Genomic DNA, 22,290 nt, shown 5'->3' on the forward strand with positions numbered 1-22,290 from the left:
GAACGCTCTCGTGCAGCTCGAACCCGATAAATAAACTCAGATGTGCCTCGGGACGGAGCCTTGTGAGCATCAGAAACAGCCTCAGAGCACGCTCAGTACTCCGATATCCGAGTCAGGTGAACGATTTACGCATTTGGAAATTGGAAATTTAGTTCCCTTGCAATTCCCTAGACTTTTTTCCATCGATTTCGGAATATTTACAGGTTCCAGAGACTGTCGCAATCGAAAACTTCTACACGATGTCGGGCGGAAATCAAGACACGATGAAACTCGTCATGGAACTCCTGAGGGACATGAGAAAGGTGAGCTCAATACCGTCTCCTTACGATGAAGACCGAGTGTCGATAGATATCGGCTCGTCATCCGTCATGAAACAGTGTGGAAGCCGAAAGCAAACGACTCCCCATTCAGAATGCTAATCGCGGATTCCAGGGGATCAAATCTAACTCGCAGAGGTACCTCGCGTTCCTCGGCCTCCTCTACTGCGGGAAAATTGCGGGCGGCCTTTCTGTCCGTCTATGTGAAGCCTTCAGGGTGCATTTCTTGGCTCGCTTCTGGAAGACCGATTTGAAGATATACGGGAGATGGGCTCTAGTGACTGGCTGCTCCGACGGGATCGGTAGGGAATACGCGCGGGCATTGGCTTCCCGAGGAATCAATATTGTCCTTGTCGCTAGGAGTCAGGAGAAGTTGGAAACTCTGAAGCTAGAACTCGGTAAGCTCCTTCAAACCATTGGATGCCCCTCTAACCCGCAGAGAAGCATCAGAGCCTGACCGAACCCTCTCTACTCCTAGAATATACCCACAATGTCCTAACGAGGGTAGTGGTGGCCGATCTAGCCAGAGGTGCCGAGGTCTTCAGCGAGATCCGGTCCCAGATCGAAGACCTCGAAATCGGAATTCTGGTGAACAACGCTGGTGTCATGTATGACCAACCGTCGCGGTAAGTCTTCTGACTCGCTCTGTTTCTTCCATTCCTCTCGTCTCTCAATTTTCGTCAGCCAACGATGATTGACGTGTTCGGAAGCCCATCAATGCATTTCCGTTCTCAGGTTCTGCGACGTGCCATTGAAGAAGCTCGAGGAGCACATCACGGTCAACATGCAAGCGGTTATGATGCTGACTTTCATGGTCTTGCCACAGATGCTGCGAAGGTGACTAAGCAGACGGCGTAATGTCTCTAATGTAAATCGAACTGCCCATTAGGGATGGATCGTGACCAGCTTCTCTCTCCTTTTTCAGGAAAAAAGGTCTGATCGTCAACATGTCGTCGCTTTCAGCTTTCTATCCGCTGCCATACATGTCTGTGTACTCTGCATCCAAGGTAAACGAGAGCTGCTCTCAAATACGCGAGAGCCGATTCGGAGAGAGGATTAGACACGAGCTCGTCCCAATGTGTATGTGAACCACAAATCTAACGAGGGAAATTGCCACAGGGTTTCGTCGATTTGTTCTCGCAAGCTCTAGCTGTCGAGTATGGATCACAAGGCATCGAGGTGCAAACGTTGACTCCATCCTACGTCTCAACGAACTTGGTGAAATTCTCTGATGTCTTGTCTACGCCTTCCTTCGTCGTTCCCGACGCGAAAACCTTCGTCGATTCGGCGATCAGCACCGTCGGATACACCAGGCGCACTACGGGCTATTGGTCGCATGGCCTCCAGGTGAGCTCGCCAGTACAATCTTAGAGCTTGGTGAGATATTCAGGGCTTTTGGAAATGGGGAAAGCCATAAATGATTTTCCGCAGCACTATTCATTCTCTTTACAGTATTGGGCGATGGAGCACATTCCACAATGGCTCTGGACCATGCAATCCGACACTTTCTTCAAAGCGATAGACAGTTCGGCAGACAAGAAACTCTAGATATAGGGTGTAGGGGATCCCGAATAGAGTCGCTGCGCTCACTGAGTGGGAGCCCTCAGCTTTCGAAAGCCAAAAAATGCTCTCCACCTTCTTCGAGGAACAGAACAGACCCATCATCGAAAACGATTCGACACTGTTCCGATCGACGTCACGAATAAATCAGGGAGAGGAGTTCTCGATTTCAATGGATGAGTCTTTCTGTGAAGTTCGAGTCCCCTAGCATCTTTCCTTTTCTCCGATAAGAGGAAAGAAACATATTGTGGAATGTCGCGGATGTTGAAGGACCACGCGTCTTCGTTGGGGAAAATTTCTCTTCCTTAACTTTCCAGCTGGCTTTCGAAGTAGCCACCGTCCGCGCCATTCAGCACGAATTCGACCCATTTGAAGAGTGAAATTTTTTCTTCAATCAATGTCTCTGGAAAGTCAAATCGTTGGGTCTCGGAGCGCACCAGAGCGATCCTCTCGTCAAGAAACTGGACCGATCCTGTTCGGCCCTCAGCCTGGTGCCCTTGAAGAGAATCGATGTCGCCTGCTTATTTGTCGATGCGAATTCTCCCCCTGCGGACCACCCGGCGGACGAGCGCGTGGAAGCTTCCAAATGATATGTAATCCGAAACTGGCTCTAAAATGCCTCGGTTCCCCCACGGAGTAGTTGGGATCACTTTGGCAATTTCGGCGCGCGCACGACGCGGGGGCTCGACATGGCGCCCTGAGCGGTACTATCAGGATATTTCCGAGCTAATCAAGTTCTTGAAAAAAAGAGGAAGAAAGTGAAAGGGCGGGTAGGCTCCTGCTCCGAGCTGGACGGGCCCCGCCAAAGCTATCGCTTGAGTAAAGGATCCTGAACGAGCGTTTGATGCGTCTGGAAGACGAATTCGAAACGGCGCCGGCAACCCTGATGGAGCACGCCATAGGCGTATATTCTATTTCAAACAGAAGACACAGCAGGCGACACGTGACTGGAGCGTCGACTTGTGTGAGTTGAAAAGGCGTCGGCTGTAATTCGAGCGAACAATACGAAGGGGTATGAGGTCCCTATTCCCTACCCGCCCCGTCCATCTGACAGTTTGTTGTTTCCCTCTGCCCCTCAAATCCGAGCTCCCACGGATTCGGGCTTCCACGATTCCCCTTATGCGGTCGCGCATTGCAGATGACGATCGGTGAAAAGTTCACGGTGAGCGCAGCAGTAATTCCTTCGTAGCTTTCGAGAAGGATTCTTCCGCGGAATCCAATTCTCATGCCTAATGCCGATCGTGGAGCTTCTGTCGGCAACGGAAAGCCAAGTAACAACAGGGAGTCGGCCGTCCGAGGAAAGAGAGCAACTCGTTGACACAGACCGCCGCCCGTCATCTGTTGGACAAGCAGCGTCGAAATCTGTCATTCTGCAACAAGGTTGATTCCCGAATCGACCTGTTCGACTCGTTTGCTGTCAAGAGCACAGAAAAGCCTGCGTTCGCCTGACCTGAATGAGCCCGCCTCTCGACTGAGGTCCCGAGGCATATAACCCAAAGCTTACTTGAGTGGAAGCAATCAATTTCTAATTGACCATTCGCAGGCAAATATTTCAAGCCATGGTCAGTGTCTTTATAGGTACGGGTGGAATATCCTACATGACGCATTTTAGCGAAACAAAGTCGATTAACTGGGGGCAGTCATGAGGCTGCCACTAATGGATTAATCATGTACGTATCGCGTATCCCATGTATCGTAACGCATTTCATACTTTCAAGGGAAAATTAATAGATCCGCTCCGCTTTGCATCAAAAGCACGTGCCCTGCAACCTATGCAGGTATGCGGGAGGAATCGTTTGGCCAGGGACTCCAGTACACATGGGCGCGTTCCCCACAGAACCCCGGAAAGTCGGAAATCGACACGCTCCGACTCAAAAGGAGGAGCGGTGTGGGAATTCTTCGTCATATAACCTAGGTTCAGCATCAGATCCAGACTGAGATCAGATCTGATTTGATCCAAATGTAATTTGAGGTGATCCGACGTTTTCTGTCCCTTGGAAGAGCCTTCCTTAAATCCGGAGTTCAATGCGGCCAAATGTCCGAAGGATGAAGTGAGCACAAGAGGAACCGAGCGGATTTTTCAGCAAAGATCATCGACATCATTGTCTCCTTTCTCTTTTTGTGCTGTCGACAAGCTTCATCCTTGTGGAGAATTTTATCTCGCGATCTTCCTCCATACATGCACTCAAAAACTCAAGGTCGTACAATCGCTCGAGTGATACCGGACGAAAAACGCTGTTCCATCGTACGGGCTGGATTTGACGCTTGCGCAAAACCATCCGTCCCGGCTTCCGTAATGCTCCGTCGTTTTTTTCACCTTGCACTCCCGTTCCACAACTATTGAGCCGCTCCGCGGAAGATCTCGCTGGATGTGAGCGATCTCTCCTCTGCTCGGAGAGTTCAAGACTTGTTCATACACTCATAAGCCAGGCAAGAGCCTGAATCTTTGGGCTCTCGTCCTCCGACTCATTCTCGCGCGCGGCCGCTAATTTAGCGGACAGCATACAACATTGAGTGTTTACATCCGCGGCGGCCGCCGTGGAGGTTAGTCTCGTTCATATTCTCCTTCTAGAGCTCGTCTCTGGGAGTTGTGGGAGACGTTCGTCAGGAGCGCTCCGAAAATAGCTCATCAAGGAGTCCCTTCGATTTGTTGAGACCTGAGAGCAATGGGGCGCGACAGCGAGCGTGACGAACGACGAAGGTATATCCATCGTACTGAGTTTTCCCGAACAAGTTGGCTCCAAAAGTAGGTTCCTTCCAGATTTCAATTTCTCCCTCTGCTTCCAGAGACCATCGCCACCGGAATCACTCGCGAGATAGGTCTCGTAATAGACGTCGATCGCGATCCAGATCTCCTGGATACAGCCGAACAGGCGGCCACACCCGGGATAGGAGTCGGGAGAGAATTCGTGAAGATCACAGGTAAGTTCTCGGGTTTCTGGAAACTCCTTTCCCGTTCACGAGAGCTTTTCAATTTTATCGGTTCTCACTCATCCTTGGTTTGCCGTAGGAGGGAAAGCCGGCACGAGCGCGTTGATCGCGACCGACGACGGGACAGAAACCGGAAAAGGAACCCGTCGCCTAAAAAGAACAAGTTCCTCGAGAGAGCTCAGAAATTAGGTGAGTGAGCCGGCCATGCACGACTTCTGAAATCCTCAGCGACCCAATGATCATCAAACGGAGCTTCGAAGAGCGAGCTGGAATCCGCTAATGGATCTCAATTTTCTTCTAGGCATTCCGACCGGGATTCCAGTCGCAGATGCGCCCACAACATCAGAGCTGCCCAATCTGAATCCTGTCAGCACATCAAGGATCGTCGATCAAATAAAGCAGAGGAAATTGCTTTGGGCGAAACCTTCAGAGACCTCAGAGGATACCGGGGCCCCAGCTGTGGATTGTAGCAAAAGCTCGCCCGAGCAGTCGCGTCCGGGATCCGTTCAGCACTGGGCGAAAGCTACATTTAGAGGTGAGGCTTCTGGGTCAGCAGGAATCCTTGGGTTCCCTCGGGTTTTGTTTCTCCGGAGAGAGGGAAATTTTGCTGCCAATCGAGCAATTACTTTAACCAGTTTGTTATTGTTGTCTTGGCGACTGGGCAGATATTCGAGCCGTCGAAGGGCCTGACTGAACGAAGATCTCATCTGTGGTAAGTAAGACATTCCCGCTGGCGCAGCTCACCACCGAAGCGCTCAGTCGATAACGAGGATCCGAGGATTAAGGTGACACAGCCTTCATTTGCGAACGGGCGAATCCAGCGGTCGGGATGAAAATCATTGTGGAGAGGGTGGTCGTCGGTTTTCCGCTTGACTGACCGTGGGCTTTATTGATTTTAGGTGATGATGGCTCCGTATCGGCGAAATTCAGGAAACTGATGGGCATGAAGGAGACGGATGTCAGCGTCAAGCCAGCGGAGGGGGAGGACGTCCTCGCCGCACAGGACAAGCTTTTCCGGACTCTCGATCAAGAATACCAAAAGGCCCGACAGAGCACCCACACTCAGCGAGGAATGGGCTTGGGATGGGGCCACTGAACGCGTACACGCAATACCATCCGGCTGTACAATGAGTCACGAAACCCACCACGAGCTTTGTTGTAAATAGAGAGGATCGCGATCGATCGATCAATCGATATATAATAAATGATAAAACAAGCACAGCATTCCCCCTTACCTCCTCCTCCACGATCCATATCGTCAAGAATACGGAATGCGAGTCCGAGACGGGTCCCGTTCGAATGCTTCGAGTCCGGAGAATCCGATGCGATCGACAGGGTGCTGAACCGTGCTGAGGATTCGGGTCGAGTCTGCGGTCAATGCAATGAGGAGTCGCGAATCAGAAAACGCCTCGGGAATGACGGCGGCGGCAGCGAGTAATCGCTTTGCGCAGTCAAACTTCTGTATCTCTGTCCAGCCCCGACTTGATTGACCAATGCAGCTCCTCCATGATGCCTTTCGGTACACTTCGGATGCAAGAACTGTGTAGAATGTGTTCGAGAATCGGAACGAGATTGGTTTCCGTAATCATTTCCCCTCCACTCGCAATGCGGATGCTCTTCGTGCTCTTGTCGTAAACTTCGTTTACGTGCGTCCTTTCCGTTCAGAGCAGATCCTCTGAAACCGATTCGAAACGATCTAAATTCTAGATCTTCCATGATCATAGACCATGGGCTCTAGTTCTGTCACATGATGAGGCGGACCTTCTGCTCGTAAAGTTCGTATACTCGAAACATATGGTGTTTCTTCCCCTAAGATGATCAAGCTCAGAAACCGAAACTGAAGATCCGATCAACACTCGGAAATCAAGACAGAATGAGTCATGGGAAATCGTATTTACTGCTCGCAGGAGGGTGAAGAAGTATATATAAACAATTTTGAACATATGCGACGCTCAAGGTCGGGATACCACGATCGATTCGAGACTCCTCAGTTTTTGTTCTAGCTGTTTGCAGTCTGAATCCAATTTGAAAGCTGCCTGTTCAAGATTGCTGACGTCCTCCTCGATATCGTCGAGTTGAGTGAGGATAGGAGCTAAATCCTTATACTGATCTTCGGGGGCCTCAAGGGCGCCTCCAATCACCTGCAACGGAATGTTTGGAATGAGCCTCTTGCGGGGTGGGGGGTATTGGGCGACACATCATATGACTATCATTCTTGCTTCCTACCTGCGTCGTTTTCTTCAGATCTTCATACTTGTGCAAAACGGCCTTATGCATCGCTTTTAGTTGTTGGAAATCGTCGACAACTGCGTTCACTTCCGTTCGCAGAAAGTCTGCAGTCGAGCTGAACATTTTATCCGCTGCTTGCTCCATCCTTCTGAAAAGGTGCCGGAGAATTCAAGCTAGATCCTCTCTGACTCAATGTTGCCACCGCACTGAGCTATATGAAGCCGCGAGCCGTCGTCCGACTGGAAGAAATATCGAATGAGACAGTGAGATTCGCATCCTCAGTCACAGATTCATCTCTCCGGGCTGTCTCCTCTCCCACTCAACGATATTGGTTATTGTACATGTCGTGTAGTTTACGGAAATGGTGGTGACATTAGACACCGTAGGGCTCGAGTCCGGAAGTCGGACAGAGCTCATCCAAACAGGCAGCAGGCCATCGGAAGAAAACGTATGAGAGACGATTTTTTGTGGGTCACTCCTAGGACTAGAAGAAACCTCGAAATGGCAGAAACAGCGATCCTCGACGAAAGGCTGAAGACTGAGGTGAAGGCGAATCTGAACCGATTGATTCCCGTCTTCCGTCATAACGAAGAAGCAAACGAGTACTTTGACAACTGGATTGACCGATGGGGGAAAGTCATCGAAAGGGACGGCGTCCACCTAACGGAGGCTGAAAAACCAGCCATCATTATCGACAAATTGGGCGATAATGAACATTCCCAGTTCCGAACGTATATGCTGCCCACCGATATCTACGAGGTCCCGTTGAAACAAACCCAACAGGTCCTGCGATTCTTGTTCAAGCCCACAGTATCGCTCTTCTCGCGTCGTATAGATTTCTTCCAGACGCGAAGAGAGGGCAGGACCCTCACGGATCAGTTGGGCGTCGTGAATACTAGATTCGAGAGGGCCGAAATGGACGAAAATACTTTCACGACGGAACACCTGAAGTGTTTCATTTTCATCTCTGCTCTGAATGACCAAGGGGACGCGGCGTTAAGACAGCGAGCGATCGGGAAAATGGACGAACAGCCAGACACGCATCTAAGAAGTCTCGGAAAGTTATGGCTGAAATCCAGAAAGGTGGATTCCGTATCCGGATGGAGAAATGTTCCTTCCTACAAAAGCAGATCAAGTATCTCGGGTTCATAATTGATGAAGACGGCAGGAGGCCCGATTGACCAATGCAGCTCCTCCATGATGCCTTTCGGTACACTTCGGATGCAAGAGCTGTGCAGAATGTGTTCGAGAATCGGAACGAGATTGGTTTCCGTAATCATTTTCCTTCCCCTCGGAGCGCGAATGCTCTTCGTGCTCTTGTCGTGAACTTCGTTTACGTGCGTCCTTTTTGTTCAAAGCAGAACCTTTGAAACAGATTCGAAACGATCTAGATTCTAGATCCTCCATGATCATAGACCATGGGCTCTAGTTCTGTCACATGATGAGGCGGACCTTCTGCTCGTTGAGTTCGTATACACGAAACACATGGTGTTTCTCCCCCTATGGTGATCAAGCTCAGAAACCAAAACTGAAGATCCGATCAACACTCGGAAATCACGACAGAATGAGTCATGGGAAATCGTATTTACTGCTCGCAGGAGGGTGAAGAAGTATATATAAACACTTTTGAACATATACGACGCTTAAGGTCGACATATCACGATCGATCACTTTGTCTCGAGACTCTTCAGTTTCTGTTCTAGCTGTTTGCAGAATGAATCCAATTTGAAAGCTGCCTGCTCAAGATTGTTGACGTTCTCCTCGATATCGTCGAGTTGAGCGAGGATAGGGGCTAAATCCTTATATTGATCTTCGAGGGCCTCAAGGGCGCCTCCAATCACCTGCAACAAAATGTTTGGAATGAGCCTCCTGCGGGGTGGGGGTTAGTGGGCGACACATCATATGACTGGCTCCCTACCTGCGTCGTTTTCGTCAGATCTTTATACTTGTGCAAAGCGGCCTTATTCATCGCTTGTAGCAGTTGGAAATCGTCGACAGCTGCGTTCAACTCCGTTCGCAGAAAGTCTGCAGTCGAGCTGAACATTTTATCCGCTGCTTGCTCCATCTTTCTGAAATGGTGCCGGAGAATTCAAGCTAGATCTTCTCTGACTCAATGTCGCCACCGCACTGAGCTATATGAAGCCGCGAGCCGTCGTCCGACCGGAAGAAATATCGAATAAGCCAGTGAGATTCGAATCCTCAGTCACAGATTCATCTCTCCGACCTGAATCCTCTCTCACTCAACGGTAATTGTACATCACCGATAAGTGATTGGGCATTTCGGACTCTCAGAATATAGCCCGTCATACGATCGTCCTAAGTTCCAAAATCATTTGGGTCCAGAGGCGCGCTTGGCTGCGGAGAGTCGATCCCTTATCTGGAGACGATCGTGCTCGGAATCTTTGTCGTCCTAACTCTCTGATCATCGTGCCAGAGCTTGATATCCCGACGAGAACCAACACAGCGATTGATAAAGAAATCTCACCGTAATTAGGAGCGCCCGCTCGCCGACTCCGTCAGATGGAGGAGAGATTATCGAACGCTCGAGTGACAGGCCTCTCCTGCCTGCGGGCAGCCGCAATAACAAATACGAAGGCGATCCATATTGTGTGTTGTTCCGAGTTCCGAGCAAAAGCTTAGCAGACGTCAAGCGGACGAGGGCGGTTCGCTGCTCTCGGGTAAAAAGTTGAATAATCGATTAAGAAGGCATCTCTGGAAGGGTAACGAGAGCCAAGAGCATAAATTCTTCATGACGGCGGACTGAAAATTCCATTCCCCCATTCAAGCACCGTGGTTTCTGTCGGAGAAACATTTCCTTTCATTGAGGAGGGGTTCCGCGGTCTAACAATATTTTCGAAACACCACCTCGTGCTACTCTCCATTTTTTCGCGGCGGCCCATTCCAGGCAGCATACGCACCACCCAAGCGTAAGTCCCTTTCGGCTCGCTTCTCGCGCGACTTATCTTCGGTTTCTGCGCTACTGGCTCCTAATCTAAAACCAAGGATCTCCGGTATGAATCCCCTGATTCACCTCTTCGAATTCCTCGTGTCTTGGATCTCAATCAAAGCTCGAAACTTGCTAAGTAACCCTAACCACCACGCCGCGTGCGCGAGAGAAAGCGGAGTCGCGTTCCTCGTCTGCATTTTTCCCCCGAGTAATGGGCCGTCGAGGTACTCCATACCGGAGCGGTTTTCGGTGGGAAACTCCGGAGCTTTCATCGCTCGCCGACTGGGAATATCCACGATCACTCCATGCGAGTTGGAGAATCGCGTTTTCCCTTATTCGGCTTGAGCCTTCGACCGTAGTGCGGCCCCCTTATTCAAATCGAGCATCCGAAAGCCCAGCTTGACATCGCTAATTCGGATGCTCATTCGGGAGCATTGCTCTCGAGGAGTTAGGTGAAGCACCGATGAGGAGCACTTCGCTCCGAACGGAGCGTCCTCGCCTCCGCCCGACTGCAAAGCGTGCGCACTCGCATCTCCGGTGCGGACATTTTTAATCGCATGCTCTGACTTGCTCGGGCGGCCTGACCGAGAATCTCGAGAAATTCGGATTTGGGAAGTGGAGAAAGTCCCGCGCGAACGCATGCCAATCTTACCGCGTGTACTTCCTTACCGGGTACCTGTGATCGGAGAATCTCATTTCCACAAGGGGATTCCGATCGGTAACAAACATTTGAATGCTGTTTTTTTTTTTCAGAAAATGAACCAAGAGAAGCTCAAAAAGCTCGCCGACACTGTCCGGATTGGAGGCAAGGTGAGTACAGTCTTTCGACGAGCCGAATATGCAGGAGTATCCAAACTATCGAGATTTGACAAAACTCATGAAGAACTTGCCTATACTGAAGCTCATTTTCCCTCCCCAGGGTGCCGTCCGACGTAAGAAGAAGGTTGTGCACCGCACAGCGAACACCGACGAGAAGAAGCTGCAGAGTTCTCTCAAGAAACTCACAGTTAGCAATATCCCCGGAATCGAGGAGGTGAATATGATCAAAGAAGACGGAACGGTCATCCACTTCAACAATCCGAAAGTGCAAGGCTCACTGCCTCACAACACGTTCGCGATCTCTGGACACGCTGATCATCGCCGCATCACGGAAATGTTGCCGGGCATTCTGTCGCAACTGGGACCCGAATCTCTGACACATTTGAAGGAGCTGGCGACGGCGCAAGCCGGTGGTGACAATAAGGATGGTAGCAACGAGGCTGAAGACGATGTGCCCGACCTTGTCGACAACTTCGACGAGCCCTCGAAAACGGAGGCTGTTACCGCTGTTACGGCCTAGGTACCGCGATTCAAACCAACTGGAATCGTGCACCCGCAAGGGGGTGCGGGGTGGCGACCGGGGTAACACGGTTTGTATTGTAAAGCACCACCTCCAGTAGACGGTTCAGAACAACGTCGGTTTACAATGATCAACAATTTCGTCCGCGGCTCCCCGTTACAATAAAACATCTATTTGTTACCGTGAATTGTCAAGGCTATCATACTTTCGGTGTCCGTTCGGGAATCGTTCTTCGTTACACGACGAATATAGGTTCGTCGTATGATTCAAGTCCGAATCCGCATTGGCTCTCCTTTCTCTCTTCTGAGCCGGTCAGCTCCCTCACTCGGCTCGGGGAGCGTGAGCTTTCAGTACGTCGGTATTAATCGCGATTGCTCCTGGAGATCGGAGATGCTTCGTCAGTGACTCTAGCGAAGAGCCTCTCCGGGTTTATAATTTGAAGCCTCTGATAAGCTCCCGGTCCAATCTGCGATTGAGAGAACTGATCTGCAACACTGTAGCGCCCGATACCATGCCTTCATCGAGTAGGCTGCTGCATCTTCGATATCGGAACTCGTTCCCGCGTCGGTGATCTTCTCTACTTTGGGTGTTCTAATCGAGCCTGACGAATGAGGAGATCTCGCATTCCGAGATTGGGGGCGATCGAGGTTTATTCACATTGACTGGCAGCTCAAATGGAATCTGTGAAGACGAGGATGGGGACGTCGATAGAGTGACGGACGACGAGGGAATTCTCAGTCTTACCCTAGACATTCTCGATTGTGCCTGAGGATATCGAAGGTTGCATCGCTACCTATCGCTTTCTGACAGTTTTTACAGAAATATCCTTCATTCAACTCCGAAGCTTCCTCCGCTGTGATCTTTTGGGAGCTCTTGTCGTCGAGGACACAGAATTCCAGGTGCGCCGCACATGAAACAAATGTGCCGTGAGTCTCATCGCAGATCGGACAAGAGAATTTCGGAATCGAAGAGCTTGCTGAAGATTTTCCGACATCCGAGTCATCGAGAGATTCCAGGCTGGAAGGAGGGTCCCCACGTCACAGTCATTCCTCTCGACAGATGAAACTCTGACTCATTGAATCTGCATTGCATTGTTCGTCACCGATGAGCTCACCTCCCGAATCGGAGAAACCCACAAATGCTGAGCGGATCGTTCACGAAGAGCGTTTTCAGGTCAGCTGGCAGCAACCTTTTCTGTGTATAACACAGATCTTTGAAATTGAGCAGAACCTCGCCCACATACTTCAGCAAACGACGTGACAACCGCCGTGTTTCACTCGATACACCTGAGGGTTGAATAGATTCCATCATTCTTTCTACATGTTGTAGGTGGGCGGGGGAACAAGCCGAAAAAATATCTCGTTCGAAAGTCACACCTCCTTCTCCTTCAGCCGCTTCTTGAGAGCTCTCCTGCAGCATCCTCTGGAACACCCTCTGGAACATGAGGCGCGCCAGTAGAACTCGGAGGAGCAGACCATGGCGCTGACAAGTCTCGGGAGATTCGAAGATTCGAACTTCCACCATGGAGTCGAAAGCCATCCTCTTCAGACAGGAGGAAACGTGTATCTCTCCTAGAATAGAAAAACTTTCAGACGACGCTCCTGGTGGCTGAGGAATGAAATTCGAGCTTGCGAGCGGCTCAAAATCTTACCCGCCAGGAGCAGAATGTACTGGAGAGTAGGCAGTCTGACGCAATTTACGAGATAGGGTTTTGTTGTCTCGAGGAGGGACATATACGCCAGCATCTGATGCTTCGACGACACACTCAAGCCTCCCTCGATAGCCTCGATGTCCAGGTCATCGAGTCGGAGGACGTCAGGATTCAGAGCGAGCACCGAGTTCGGATGCAGGGTGACGAAACCTATTCGAGGAGTTCACGATTATAAATGCTCATCATTGCTTTTCCAATGTTCGGATTTCTCCTTGCAGAATTGCAGGAGGGCTCCCGAGAGGCTCCTTGGCTCGACACCGAGCTAAAATTGGTTTACCTTTGGCGTCGGTATGGAATAATTGATCGGCGTCTTTCTTGTAGCTGTTATGGGTATCGCTCAGAGCAATTTGAGGATACAGTCCAGCCGTCAAGATCCACAGCAGCGTAGCCCTCTCCGAGGTACTGAGCTCGGAGCTCTTCCGGAGCAACCGTCGCATCGTCTTGGCTGGAACATCAAGCTGGGCTCTAAGGCTCGTGCCCGCTCGATGAGAGACGACAGCACCGCTCATTACGCGAATTCGGGGAAAAAACAGCGAGGTCCTTCAGAGGGAACATTACCATCTTGTGCGAGTCTGAAGTCGATATCTTTCACGTCCAAGGCATCGTCGTCTTCATCGTCAACGTTTGATTCCTCATTGAGCTTCCTTTTCCGACTCTTCCTCTCGTGCACCACAGCTTCCTTGCGGAGATCTCTCAGATGGTGAACTTCCCCATGCCGTCTGGCCCTCTCCGAGGAAGACATAGACGCCTCGGGAATATCGTAAAGCTTCGCTTCCTACAAGATTTCAACACAGTTAGGGGAACGAATCAGTCAGCTCACTCCTGAAGGGAGTCTCTGAGAGGAAAACGAGATTTTCAGATTTACCTTCAGGATCCGTAAAAACTGTCCCCTTAGTTTTGTCAATTCGTAGAGTCTCTGCTCCTCAACGCCCCTCCTCCGGCACCATCTTTGAGAAGACTCTCTGTCGTCGAGTTTTACTTGCAGCCATTCGTGGTAGACTCGCACGATCATAAAAGGATCACCACGATCATCTTCGAGATCTCTGAAGGATGGAACAGCCTACCTTAGCTCTAGCCAGCCTGCGACAACCTCCCGGAGTCATCCAATCCGCGCCGCCTCCGTAGTGTTCGAGATGGGAGAAGCTTTGCAGGTACACCGGGGCCATATCGGAAGGGGAATTCTTACTTTCTTCGCCGTATTGTTTCGAAGTCACGGAAACTTTGCTGGGAGAGGGCGCTCGGTATACTGAGAGCAGCTGCCAGAGTTAGCGAAGCTTCGAGGAGCTCTCGGAACATGCAGCCGAGGAGCAAAACCTACGGTAATCGAATTTCATCGTAAGATGGATGCACTCAGTGATTCGGCAGAAGTGCGGAGACCGAACACACCCGCTCGAAATCGGAACTCACTTTTCCGACGCTGAGATCTACGGGTAGTTGGGCGAGGATTTTCCCCATGGCCGTGAGTTTTTCGTCTGATGCTAGAGCTCCCTGTCTGACAAGCGTACATATGGAATGCTCCAGACTTTCCATATCCGGTTTTTCTAAGAAGGGGAACTGTCTGTAAAGCGGAAGAAAACGTGTCATCTCGGAATTCTGCGGAGCTACCATAGCAAATAGCGGAAATCGGGAGCGAAACCGAGAAGAACAAGTACCGGACATCGGCCAGGCCTAATTGCACGAGCTGGAGCACAAGAGAGTGCAGCGGCACACGACGAACCTCGGGCTCGCTATAGTCGTCCATCTCTTCGAATTGTTTTTCACTGTACAGTCGGAAACATTTGCCCGGACCCGTTCTCCCTGCCCGACCTTTCCTTTGTTGCGCCGAGGCTTTCGAGCACCAGAACTCCTGAAAGCCGGTGAGGGTCACGGATTCTATGGCAGACGATTCTATTAAACCGAAACATTTCGTATTGATTGGATCGAGACGTGACGCACCTTGAGCTTATGCATTCGGCACGAAGCGTCATAGGTCATTTCCTTCACTTTCCCGGAGTCTACGACGAAGCGTATACCGTCTATGGTCACGGAAGTTTCCGCAATGTTGGTGGAGAGTATGCATTTGCGCATTCCTGGGAAATCGAGCGAGTTATGAGAGTCGTCAGTGCCGGCTTCTCCCGCTTGGACAAGAGACGATCTGGAAGAGTCGAACTCCGAGCGAAACGAATAAGACAATCGCCCCAGACTGGCGAGGGGTATCGAACTCACCATCTGGCGCGGCGAGGAAACTTTATCTTGCTGTTTTATTGGTAATGCGGAATGCAGGGGCAGGAGTATCCAACCTTCACGCCCCTCTAATTCTTCTTGGAGACATGAAATCTCTTGTGCGCCGCTGAGGAATATCAGAACGTCTCCCCTCTCTCCTTTCGCCACAGTCTGCTCGATTAAACTCAGAACCTGCGAGAGAGGGAGCCGTCGTTTCGAACTCAGATCTACCAAGAGCTCTAGCCGACTTTCCGGGATTATTGGATTCCGTAGCACTCTGATTCCGTGGACGGGTGGACAGGAAACAGCTTGTCTTACCTTGACGAAGGGTCCTGGATCGATTTTAGACTTTTTCCTGGAGAGTCCCGAGTCCTTGTCACGATCCGGAGCAATGTAATTAACCTCCACAGGAAAGAGACGCCCTGGAACCTGTATCAGGAAATATGTACTGTTTCGTGATCATTGGGAAAATGCATTCGGGACGAGATTATGAGAATCGATGTCAGGAATCGGAGGAGATGCGAAGCGATCAACGGTCAGGTTTGCTTGACGCTTCCCCGTGTCCCGTGAATTGTAGGCTCGGAGAATCCGAACGAGCGGGAATCTTTCACTGGCTACTACTCCGTCAGAGAGGCTCCCCGAGCTCGTCTTCTTCCGACGGAAGGTCTCGCAGTCAGAGTCGGGGAATAACCTTTGCGGGAGTCGGGGAATAACCATGGCGGGAGTCGGGGACAGTGACTCTGTACTTGGCCCCAGTCAGTAAAGAATCGAACGAATCCAATTCAGAGAGACAGAGTGATCAGCAACGTCTAATCAAATAATCAGGCAATATCCTTCACCATTCGAGGAGGAGGCTGTCATCGATATTTATTCGGCGTCATTCAAGGGATTCTCATCTATCAGCATTCGTTCTGAGGGGGTTGGCTCACGATAATTCGTTAACTTTCCTTCGTTCCCATGAGAGTCGAAACCGCGTGCCCTTCCCTCACCAACCCCACCGTCCGTGGACTCGAAGTAACTCGAGGAGTAGCTCGACTGCTGGTCTTGCTGTTCCCAATCGAACGGGTCGTCGAACCGAACCTTGTTGTTCAAAATGCACCGACACAGGGCTTTTCTGACGTTTTCGTAATTTGGCTTCGTATGATAGTTCAACTGTTCTAGATAATTGTAGATGCTTTCGAGCTCCGGGAATTTCCCACCGAGTAAGCAGTTCGCCGTATATTGCTTCTTTAAGGCTGCCACGCGGCTTTTGTCCTTTAGGCGTTTCCACGGGAGGCTACCAAATAAGAACTCGACCGCCATGTAAAACAGAGAGATGAGATCGTCGTGCCGGCCAAGCTCTTTCTCTCGATGTGCGTTTAGGGATGCGTAGCGAACCGTGCCTCGAAACCCGACGCTGCTCCGTGGGCTCCGTAGTCTGCCTTGACTATCGATGAAGTGTCTCGCGAGACCGAAATCCAAGATGAAAACTTTTCTCGATGTAGCGCTCGAGGCGCCAATTGCGAAGTTTGAAGGTTTGACATCTCTGTGCAGGAAACCCTCCGCATGAACGGCCTCGATGCAATGTAAGGCTTCGTAGACTAGTCGTAGAGATGTGGATACGGAAAACTTCTGAGCTGGCTGGGCCCGCCGCAGCTCCGAGAGATTCTTCCCTTGCATTTGCATCACCAAATAATTAATGTTATCTGTACGTCCGCAGCCGAGATAGCTGCATGAGTAGGGAGAACCGTGGAGTCGTTTCAGAACAACCACTTCCATTCGGAGAACGGGCTTCGAAGCGTTTCGCGGCTCAACTTTGACGGCTACGAACTCCCGGTTGACTTCGTCGAAGGCTTCGTAGATTTGTCCGAATCCACCACCTCCGATTCGACCATTTATCGTCCATCGTCCTCTGAGGGTCTCTCCATTTTCTAGGAGACTAATTTCTGAGCTTGGATCCATTGGCGGCCAGGTTTGGAATGATCAGAATCGGGGAATGAAATCGTTGTTCTCCAAAAATATCCAATATTTACTTTGACTCATCGTCGGAGCTCCATGTGTGAGAACTGCACCGTGTTTCGCGCTCTACGCTTGACAGGATCCCGGACCGATGGATGCTCAACACGGCACTAATAAATCGACATCGACACGGGCAACCACGTTTTCTCCTCGCCTCTCGCAGATAGGAAGAAGAAGCCCCTATTCCGAGACTCAAGTTCATGAAATTCGAGAGATTCGTAGACTGTCTGCGGCCTGATGCAATACTCGGCGGACATGGACGAGGAGAGCCTTCTCCTCCATCGCCAAGCGAATTCTCGTCAAGTTCACGGGTGCGAGGCGGGGGAAGTTCGCGGTTGGCGCGTCCTCCAACGGTTGCAATCATAATTGACGGCTCGGTGTGAGATGCATTGTTTTGGTAGATTTCCTCCTTTCCGACCGAACGAAACGTTTTGTATTTCCGTTGCTTTCGAAACGAAAATCGCGGACTCCGTCAGGGCTCGAAGCAGTTCCGACTCGATTTCACCAATCTACCAAGTTCCCGCTCTTCAAGATTCCTTCTCCCCGACGAGTTCTTCCTCAAACCCGATTCATCGCGGCAGAGAAGCGAGCCGGAATCAGGCAACGAATCCGGCTCTAACAAGCCCAGATTCCAAGAGAACACTGCGCAAGCAGGGCCGGGCTGCTCTATTCCGATGGACTGATAAGATCCTGAGGGAGATTTGATCGGTCGCCTCTTCGACCAGAGCTGGTGGCGTACTCACCTCGATCACGGGACTGTTGTCGAAATAATTTGAGAAAAGTTGTAAATTCGCTGTGGCACTCATGAGGATGACCTTGAGATCTTCGTTTTGTGCGACGAGGCACTTCACCAAACCGAGCAAAAAATCACATGAAATGTGACGTTCGTGGATTTCATCCAGGATGATGACCTTGTGTTTACTCATGACTTCCGAGGGTGACGTGGACAGCAATCGCAGCAGGAGCCCCTCGGTCATGAAAGTCAGCTGGAACGCGAAGATGGCTGAATTAGCGATGCCCTGAGGCCTATCATTCTATTCGAGCATGAGACTGACCGACTGAGTGGGATGAGCGAACCTTCGTGTGTTTGCTGATTTTCCTCTCGAAACGGATCTGGTAGCCGACCAGGTTCCCCATCTCCGTACCCGTCTCAAAGCTCACTCTGTTGGATAGACTTCTTGTATAAGAGTCGAGAAATGAGTTGGAAAGGAGCGATTGAACGTGGGCCTTGGAGTCTCAACTAGGGTCGCTCACCGGGATGCAAGAGCGATGGCCGCTAATCTTCGGGGCTGCGTTACTATGATGCCTTCATATCCTTCGTCGAGCAAGTATCGGGGAACCTGGGTAGATTTCCCACATCCAGTGTCACCTGCCACCAGGATGACCTATGGAGGCAGGTTATTAGAATCGATACATCGCTGCTCGGCCGAGAGCATCTTCCGACATTTCGTGGAATAATCCTTGGCATTTGAAGCCAGGATTTGTGCCCACTCACCTGGTTTGTCTTCAATGAAGCGACTAAGGTCTGTCGGTATTGAGCGATAGGTAAGCCTTCTTGGAAATGCTTGAGTTTTTCGCGACGTCTCTCTTCTTGTTTCCTCAGAAACGCTACATATGTTAGCAGAGCGTCCCGAGTTATTTCGATGTCCCGCTCGGTCAGTACCCATTTTTCATCTTGGTCGATGACGATCCGGTGCAATAAATCCGAAGTCGATTTATCCCAACAAGGCACCGATGGCGGCTTCTTGTCATCCTTGAAACCTGGAGAAACGCCATCGATATTTTGCGAGAGATGATTGATTCCTTTAAAATCGAGAATCCCGTCGGAGGGTCGAAAGCCTCTCCGCTTTATCAGAGGAAGCACAGAAAACGGAAAGCGTCACAAGTTCCCTGATCGCTAATATCTGAAAGTTGATTCATGATCTGACCGCATCTTCGAATCTTTGTTGGACAGTCCCCGATGAGACATCCAGACCCTAATTCCACTTCCAGCCACAGCATCCGCTCGAGCAGGGTGAACGTCTTTCGAATGTTCGATCAGAATTCGAAATTAGGTTCACCCTCCCAGCGCTTCTCCATGGACTCTCCCGGAACAAGCTCATCTCTCAAGCCGAAGTCAACTCCGCGCCGATTAGCAGCTGGAGCTGAGCATTATCCCCATCCCCGAGTGACATAAGAGGAGTGACATATGCTTTCCGGGAGTATGTAATATATTTTGTCGTTGGAGAAGTAGTGCGCGGATTCGACGTCCAACGAGAGATACCGCCAGAATCAGCTATCGTTTGGCGGCTCCGGCCAAATACTCTACTTCGATCACCCTGTCCTGCTTCCTCACCTGATGATTCTGTTCGATCTTTGACTCGTTTCTCGAACTTCACCAGGAACTTCCAGAAGTTGTCGTACTCTTCGGAATGAACTTCAATCGGCGCATCTTTCGTGAAGAATATGCTCGTCAACTTGCTTTTGAACTTGATGAGGGACACGGTTTGTGTCGCCATCGTCATCCGCCTCGCAATTCAATAACTTCCGCACACATTCACATACGGAGAATAGCTCCGCTGGTCTCTACAGATTCACATGGGGAATTCCGTCAAGAAATTAGAATATTGGAATCTTATCGTACCGGTAGCTTTCTCCGATCAGCTGGTGCTGTCGCAGCTTCCGACGGAAGCCTCATAGAAGCTTCGTCCCAGTATCCGTATCATCGGAGGAGCGAAAATTCCCCTTCGGATTTTGTGACGCGTTGGGCATCACTTCACGAGGCGAGCCGCAAGGAGTCGGGGAAGTTGCTCTCCGAATGACTGCGACGCTGGATATTCATCCTGAATTCTCGTGACGAGACTCCGTGAGTTAATTCCGCATCCCCTCCATTTTCGAGACTGGGTGAAATCTCTGGGTTTGCATACCGTCAGTACGACGCCACCGGACCTCTCCGTCATCCCAGCGACAGAAACTGTGTTGCGCTGATAATAATAAAGCCCACACCTCGCAGTGTGAACAAGCTCCTCCGATTCCCTGAAGCGCCTCCGAATCTATTCGTACTCTGTCGACCAATCGAGACCGCCCAGCGGTGCGGGATCCGGCGGTATACCCCTCTAGAATTAGGCGGTCCAGATGTCGCCGATGTTCAAGCTCTCGGTGGAAGGAGATAACCGCTCGAATACTGTTCGTGCTCTGGGGTGGAGCAAGAAAATCGTCGGAAGCGACATCTGAAAGTGATCTCAAGACCGTGATCTCCGAGAAATGTTGCCTCCCGAACTAATGAAGACGGATCCAAACGACTCAACAGGTCCCCGGAGAACGAATCCAGTCCCCAAGCCAGATGTCGTGACGCCCGAATCGGTTGCGACATCTGGAGAAATGATCGCGTCTGGTTCTGGTGGATCGAACAACACTTCGCAAGCCCGAAGCTTTCCGAACCACTAGAAGTTTCTGCGTCGAGAAGCTCAAGGAATCGATTTCCCCTCTGGGAAAAGTTCCGCATTTTTTTCCGCGGCTCGTCACACATGTCGAAATATCAGAATTATTCCCGATGCCCGATTTTTTCTTCTTCCGGAGTTACACAGGCGACCGATACATTCATCGAGCAGAGGGTACAATGATGATGCTGGGGAGGTCGTCGGAACTCCGAAGCAAATCTACGAGCTTCACCAATGCATGAAGCATTCGACGGAACCATTCGCCGAGAGCCACACTGTCTGCTCGCGCGAACTCCATGGAAAGGAAATATCAGTCCCCGGGAAATATTTTTTATTCTCAGTAACCAGCTGACATATTGGAATCGTGAAAGCGCGAGAATGGATGCTCGATCTGACGTTCCTTGCCTAGACCGGAAGTTCTCGGGGTGGTCCACGAGAACGCCTCACACAGCCCTAGGAATAAATATGGAGGAATTTCACCTGTCTCTCTCCAATAAATAATAATCGGAATGTTCCGAGCTCTTTACATTCAAACATGAATCAATCCGACACCCTTCGATCTATGACAAGAAATTCGAAGACTATTATATCACAGAATGGAACAGCAGTATATACACCGATGACGCACGCGGAAACTACTTAATCACCTTCAGCATATTTCTCTAGAGCCTCCCTGAGGTTTTCGCTGATCTCTCTGAGCTTCAGATCGGACTTCTCTCCGATCTCTCTCCGCTTCCTCCCGGTCACTTGCGTATTCACCGGGATAGCGCCGTAACCACCGCCGCCGTATCCGCCGTAGAAACCGAGCGGCAACAACACCGACCCAAGTCCCATTATCGACCCGATGCCAAGGCCCAAGATGAAGAGTACGATAGCTTCGGAATCCAAATAACTTCGACCGTTTCTCCGTGATATGCGACGATTGTCGCCGTGGGAATTTCTCTCCTCCAAGTATTTCTTCAGCAGCTTCGCAAGAAGTGTAGTTGCCAGAACACCTTTCGTCGACACCGCCTGCGTCCCGAGCAACGACAATAAGATCGGATGAACAGCTTTCATGAGCTTGTGAGTGGATGCGGCCGTGGAAGACAAGGGAAACACTGGGGTTTCGGCCTCCTTACCGAGATCGTCCCTGTCAGCATCGTTTCCCGGTGAATTCTGCTCACTGATCGAATGTATCCTATGACCCCGCCGCGAGGTACTATCCTTCATGATGTTTGCCAATGTCTGGCCGAACGATGTCAGTTTGCGTACTCGAGGCTTCTCGGATGTGAAATTCGCATGTGTCAAACTGCTCACTCTATCCTGGATTGAGCTGTTGACGCAATTAGAGTGATTGGAGCACGATAGGACCGTGTGCACCACAAGAAACACCAGAAACGATGGCTCACTCCTCAACACCGTGTGCATCATGTTGTCGGTCTTGTGCGCGACTGCGAGACCTGGGAACAACAATGGAGCCTCGGTGCTCCACCGGGAAGTTTTATAGCTCACGGAAAGGGCGAGGCCCGCAGGAGGAGAAGTCTGTGATTCAACAGATTCAGCAGATATAAAAATTGATTTCACTCAAACGATCTACTGGAAGTCTGATTCCCCTCAGCTGGTCAGCGGGAAGTTCGTACCGCTCTGCAACTTTCTCG

General features: G+C 50.7%; 7 protein-coding genes across 8 annotated transcripts; 3 read left to right on the plus strand and 4 right to left on the minus strand.

Annotated features, from left to right (window-relative positions):
• The first annotated feature begins 39 nt into the window (after positions 1 to 39).
• LOC100902384 (inactive hydroxysteroid dehydrogenase-like protein 1) lies at positions 40 to 2,047 on the plus strand. The gene is made up of 8 exons (XM_018639787.1): positions 40 to 116; positions 204 to 302; positions 433 to 715; positions 796 to 943; positions 1,053 to 1,154; positions 1,243 to 1,324; positions 1,437 to 1,664; positions 1,770 to 2,047. The coding sequence occupies exons 2-8, from the start codon at positions 240 to 242 to the stop codon at positions 1,863 to 1,865; spliced, it is 1,002 nt and encodes a 333-aa protein (XP_018495303.1). The 5' UTR covers positions 40 to 116; positions 204 to 239; the 3' UTR covers positions 1,866 to 2,047.
• A 2,377-nt stretch (positions 2,048 to 4,424) lies between these two features.
• LOC100905949 (arginine/serine-rich coiled-coil protein 2) lies at positions 4,425 to 6,026 on the plus strand. The gene is made up of 5 exons (XM_029111658.1): positions 4,425 to 4,578; positions 4,665 to 4,799; positions 4,888 to 4,997; positions 5,110 to 5,343; positions 5,708 to 6,026. Exons 1-5 carry the CDS (start codon positions 4,544 to 4,546, stop codon positions 5,902 to 5,904), a joined length of 711 nt encoding a protein of 236 aa, XP_028967491.1. The 5' UTR covers positions 4,425 to 4,543; the 3' UTR covers positions 5,905 to 6,026.
• Positions 6,027 to 6,760: 734 nt separating this feature from the next.
• On the minus strand, positions 6,761 to 7,181 carry LOC100906096 (biogenesis of lysosome-related organelles complex 1 subunit 2-like). Its single transcript, XM_003737633.1, has 2 exons — positions 7,035 to 7,181; positions 6,761 to 6,949 (listed from the first exon to the last, which is right to left on the minus strand). Exons 1-2 carry the CDS (start codon positions 7,179 to 7,181, stop codon positions 6,761 to 6,763), a joined length of 336 nt encoding a protein of 111 aa, XP_003737681.1.
• Positions 7,182 to 8,704: 1,523 nt separating this feature from the next.
• On the minus strand, positions 8,705 to 9,622 carry LOC100906242 (biogenesis of lysosome-related organelles complex 1 subunit 2). Its single transcript, XM_003737634.1, has 3 exons — positions 9,523 to 9,622; positions 8,956 to 9,106; positions 8,705 to 8,878 (listed from the first exon to the last, which is right to left on the minus strand). Exons 2-3 carry the CDS (start codon positions 9,100 to 9,102, stop codon positions 8,705 to 8,707), a joined length of 321 nt encoding a protein of 106 aa, XP_003737682.1. The 5' UTR covers positions 9,103 to 9,106; positions 9,523 to 9,622.
• A 303-nt stretch (positions 9,623 to 9,925) lies between these two features.
• On the plus strand, positions 9,926 to 11,512 carry bic (bicaudal). 2 transcript variants are annotated; one of them, XM_018639765.1, is made up of 3 exons: positions 9,926 to 9,964; positions 10,738 to 10,794; positions 10,904 to 11,512. In XM_018639765.1, exons 2-3 carry the CDS (start codon positions 10,741 to 10,743, stop codon positions 11,321 to 11,323), a joined length of 474 nt encoding a protein of 157 aa, XP_018495281.1. In that variant the 5' UTR covers positions 9,926 to 9,964; positions 10,738 to 10,740; the 3' UTR covers positions 11,324 to 11,512. The 2 variants fall into 2 exon arrangements, with proteins under 2 accessions (XP_018495281.1, XP_018495284.1); XM_018639768.1 differs by having other exon boundaries at positions 9,936 to 9,968.
• Positions 11,513 to 12,019: 507 nt separating this feature from the next.
• LOC100906531 (probable ATP-dependent RNA helicase DHX34) lies at positions 12,020 to 19,732 on the minus strand. Its single transcript, XM_029111608.1, is given in 19 exon segments — positions 12,020 to 12,340; positions 12,438 to 12,609; positions 12,700 to 12,894; positions 12,975 to 13,184; positions 13,312 to 13,479; positions 13,593 to 13,809; positions 13,900 to 14,077; positions 14,221 to 14,348; positions 14,442 to 14,592; positions 14,687 to 14,880; positions 14,970 to 15,103; positions 15,240 to 15,260; positions 15,263 to 15,428; positions 15,555 to 15,665; positions 17,978 to 18,220; positions 18,312 to 18,396; positions 18,489 to 18,619; positions 18,730 to 18,968; positions 19,528 to 19,732. Coding segments are annotated over 19 exon segments (3,225 nt in total). The 3' UTR covers positions 12,020 to 12,063.
• Positions 16,084 to 17,523, minus strand: LOC108864334 (tau-tubulin kinase 2). The gene has a single exon (XM_018639758.1). The coding sequence runs from the start codon at positions 17,175 to 17,177 to the stop codon at positions 16,104 to 16,106; it is 1,074 nt and encodes a 357-aa protein (XP_018495274.1). The 5' UTR covers positions 17,178 to 17,523; the 3' UTR covers positions 16,084 to 16,103.
• Positions 19,733 to 22,290: the final 2,558 nt, after the last annotated feature.

Source organism: Galendromus occidentalis, unplaced genomic scaffold (genome assembly GCF_000255335.2).
Source record: "Galendromus occidentalis unplaced genomic scaffold, Mocc_1.1 scf7180000075584, whole genome shotgun sequence".
In the NCBI taxonomy this organism is placed as follows: Eukaryota; Metazoa; Arthropoda; class Arachnida; order Mesostigmata; family Phytoseiidae; genus Galendromus; species Galendromus occidentalis.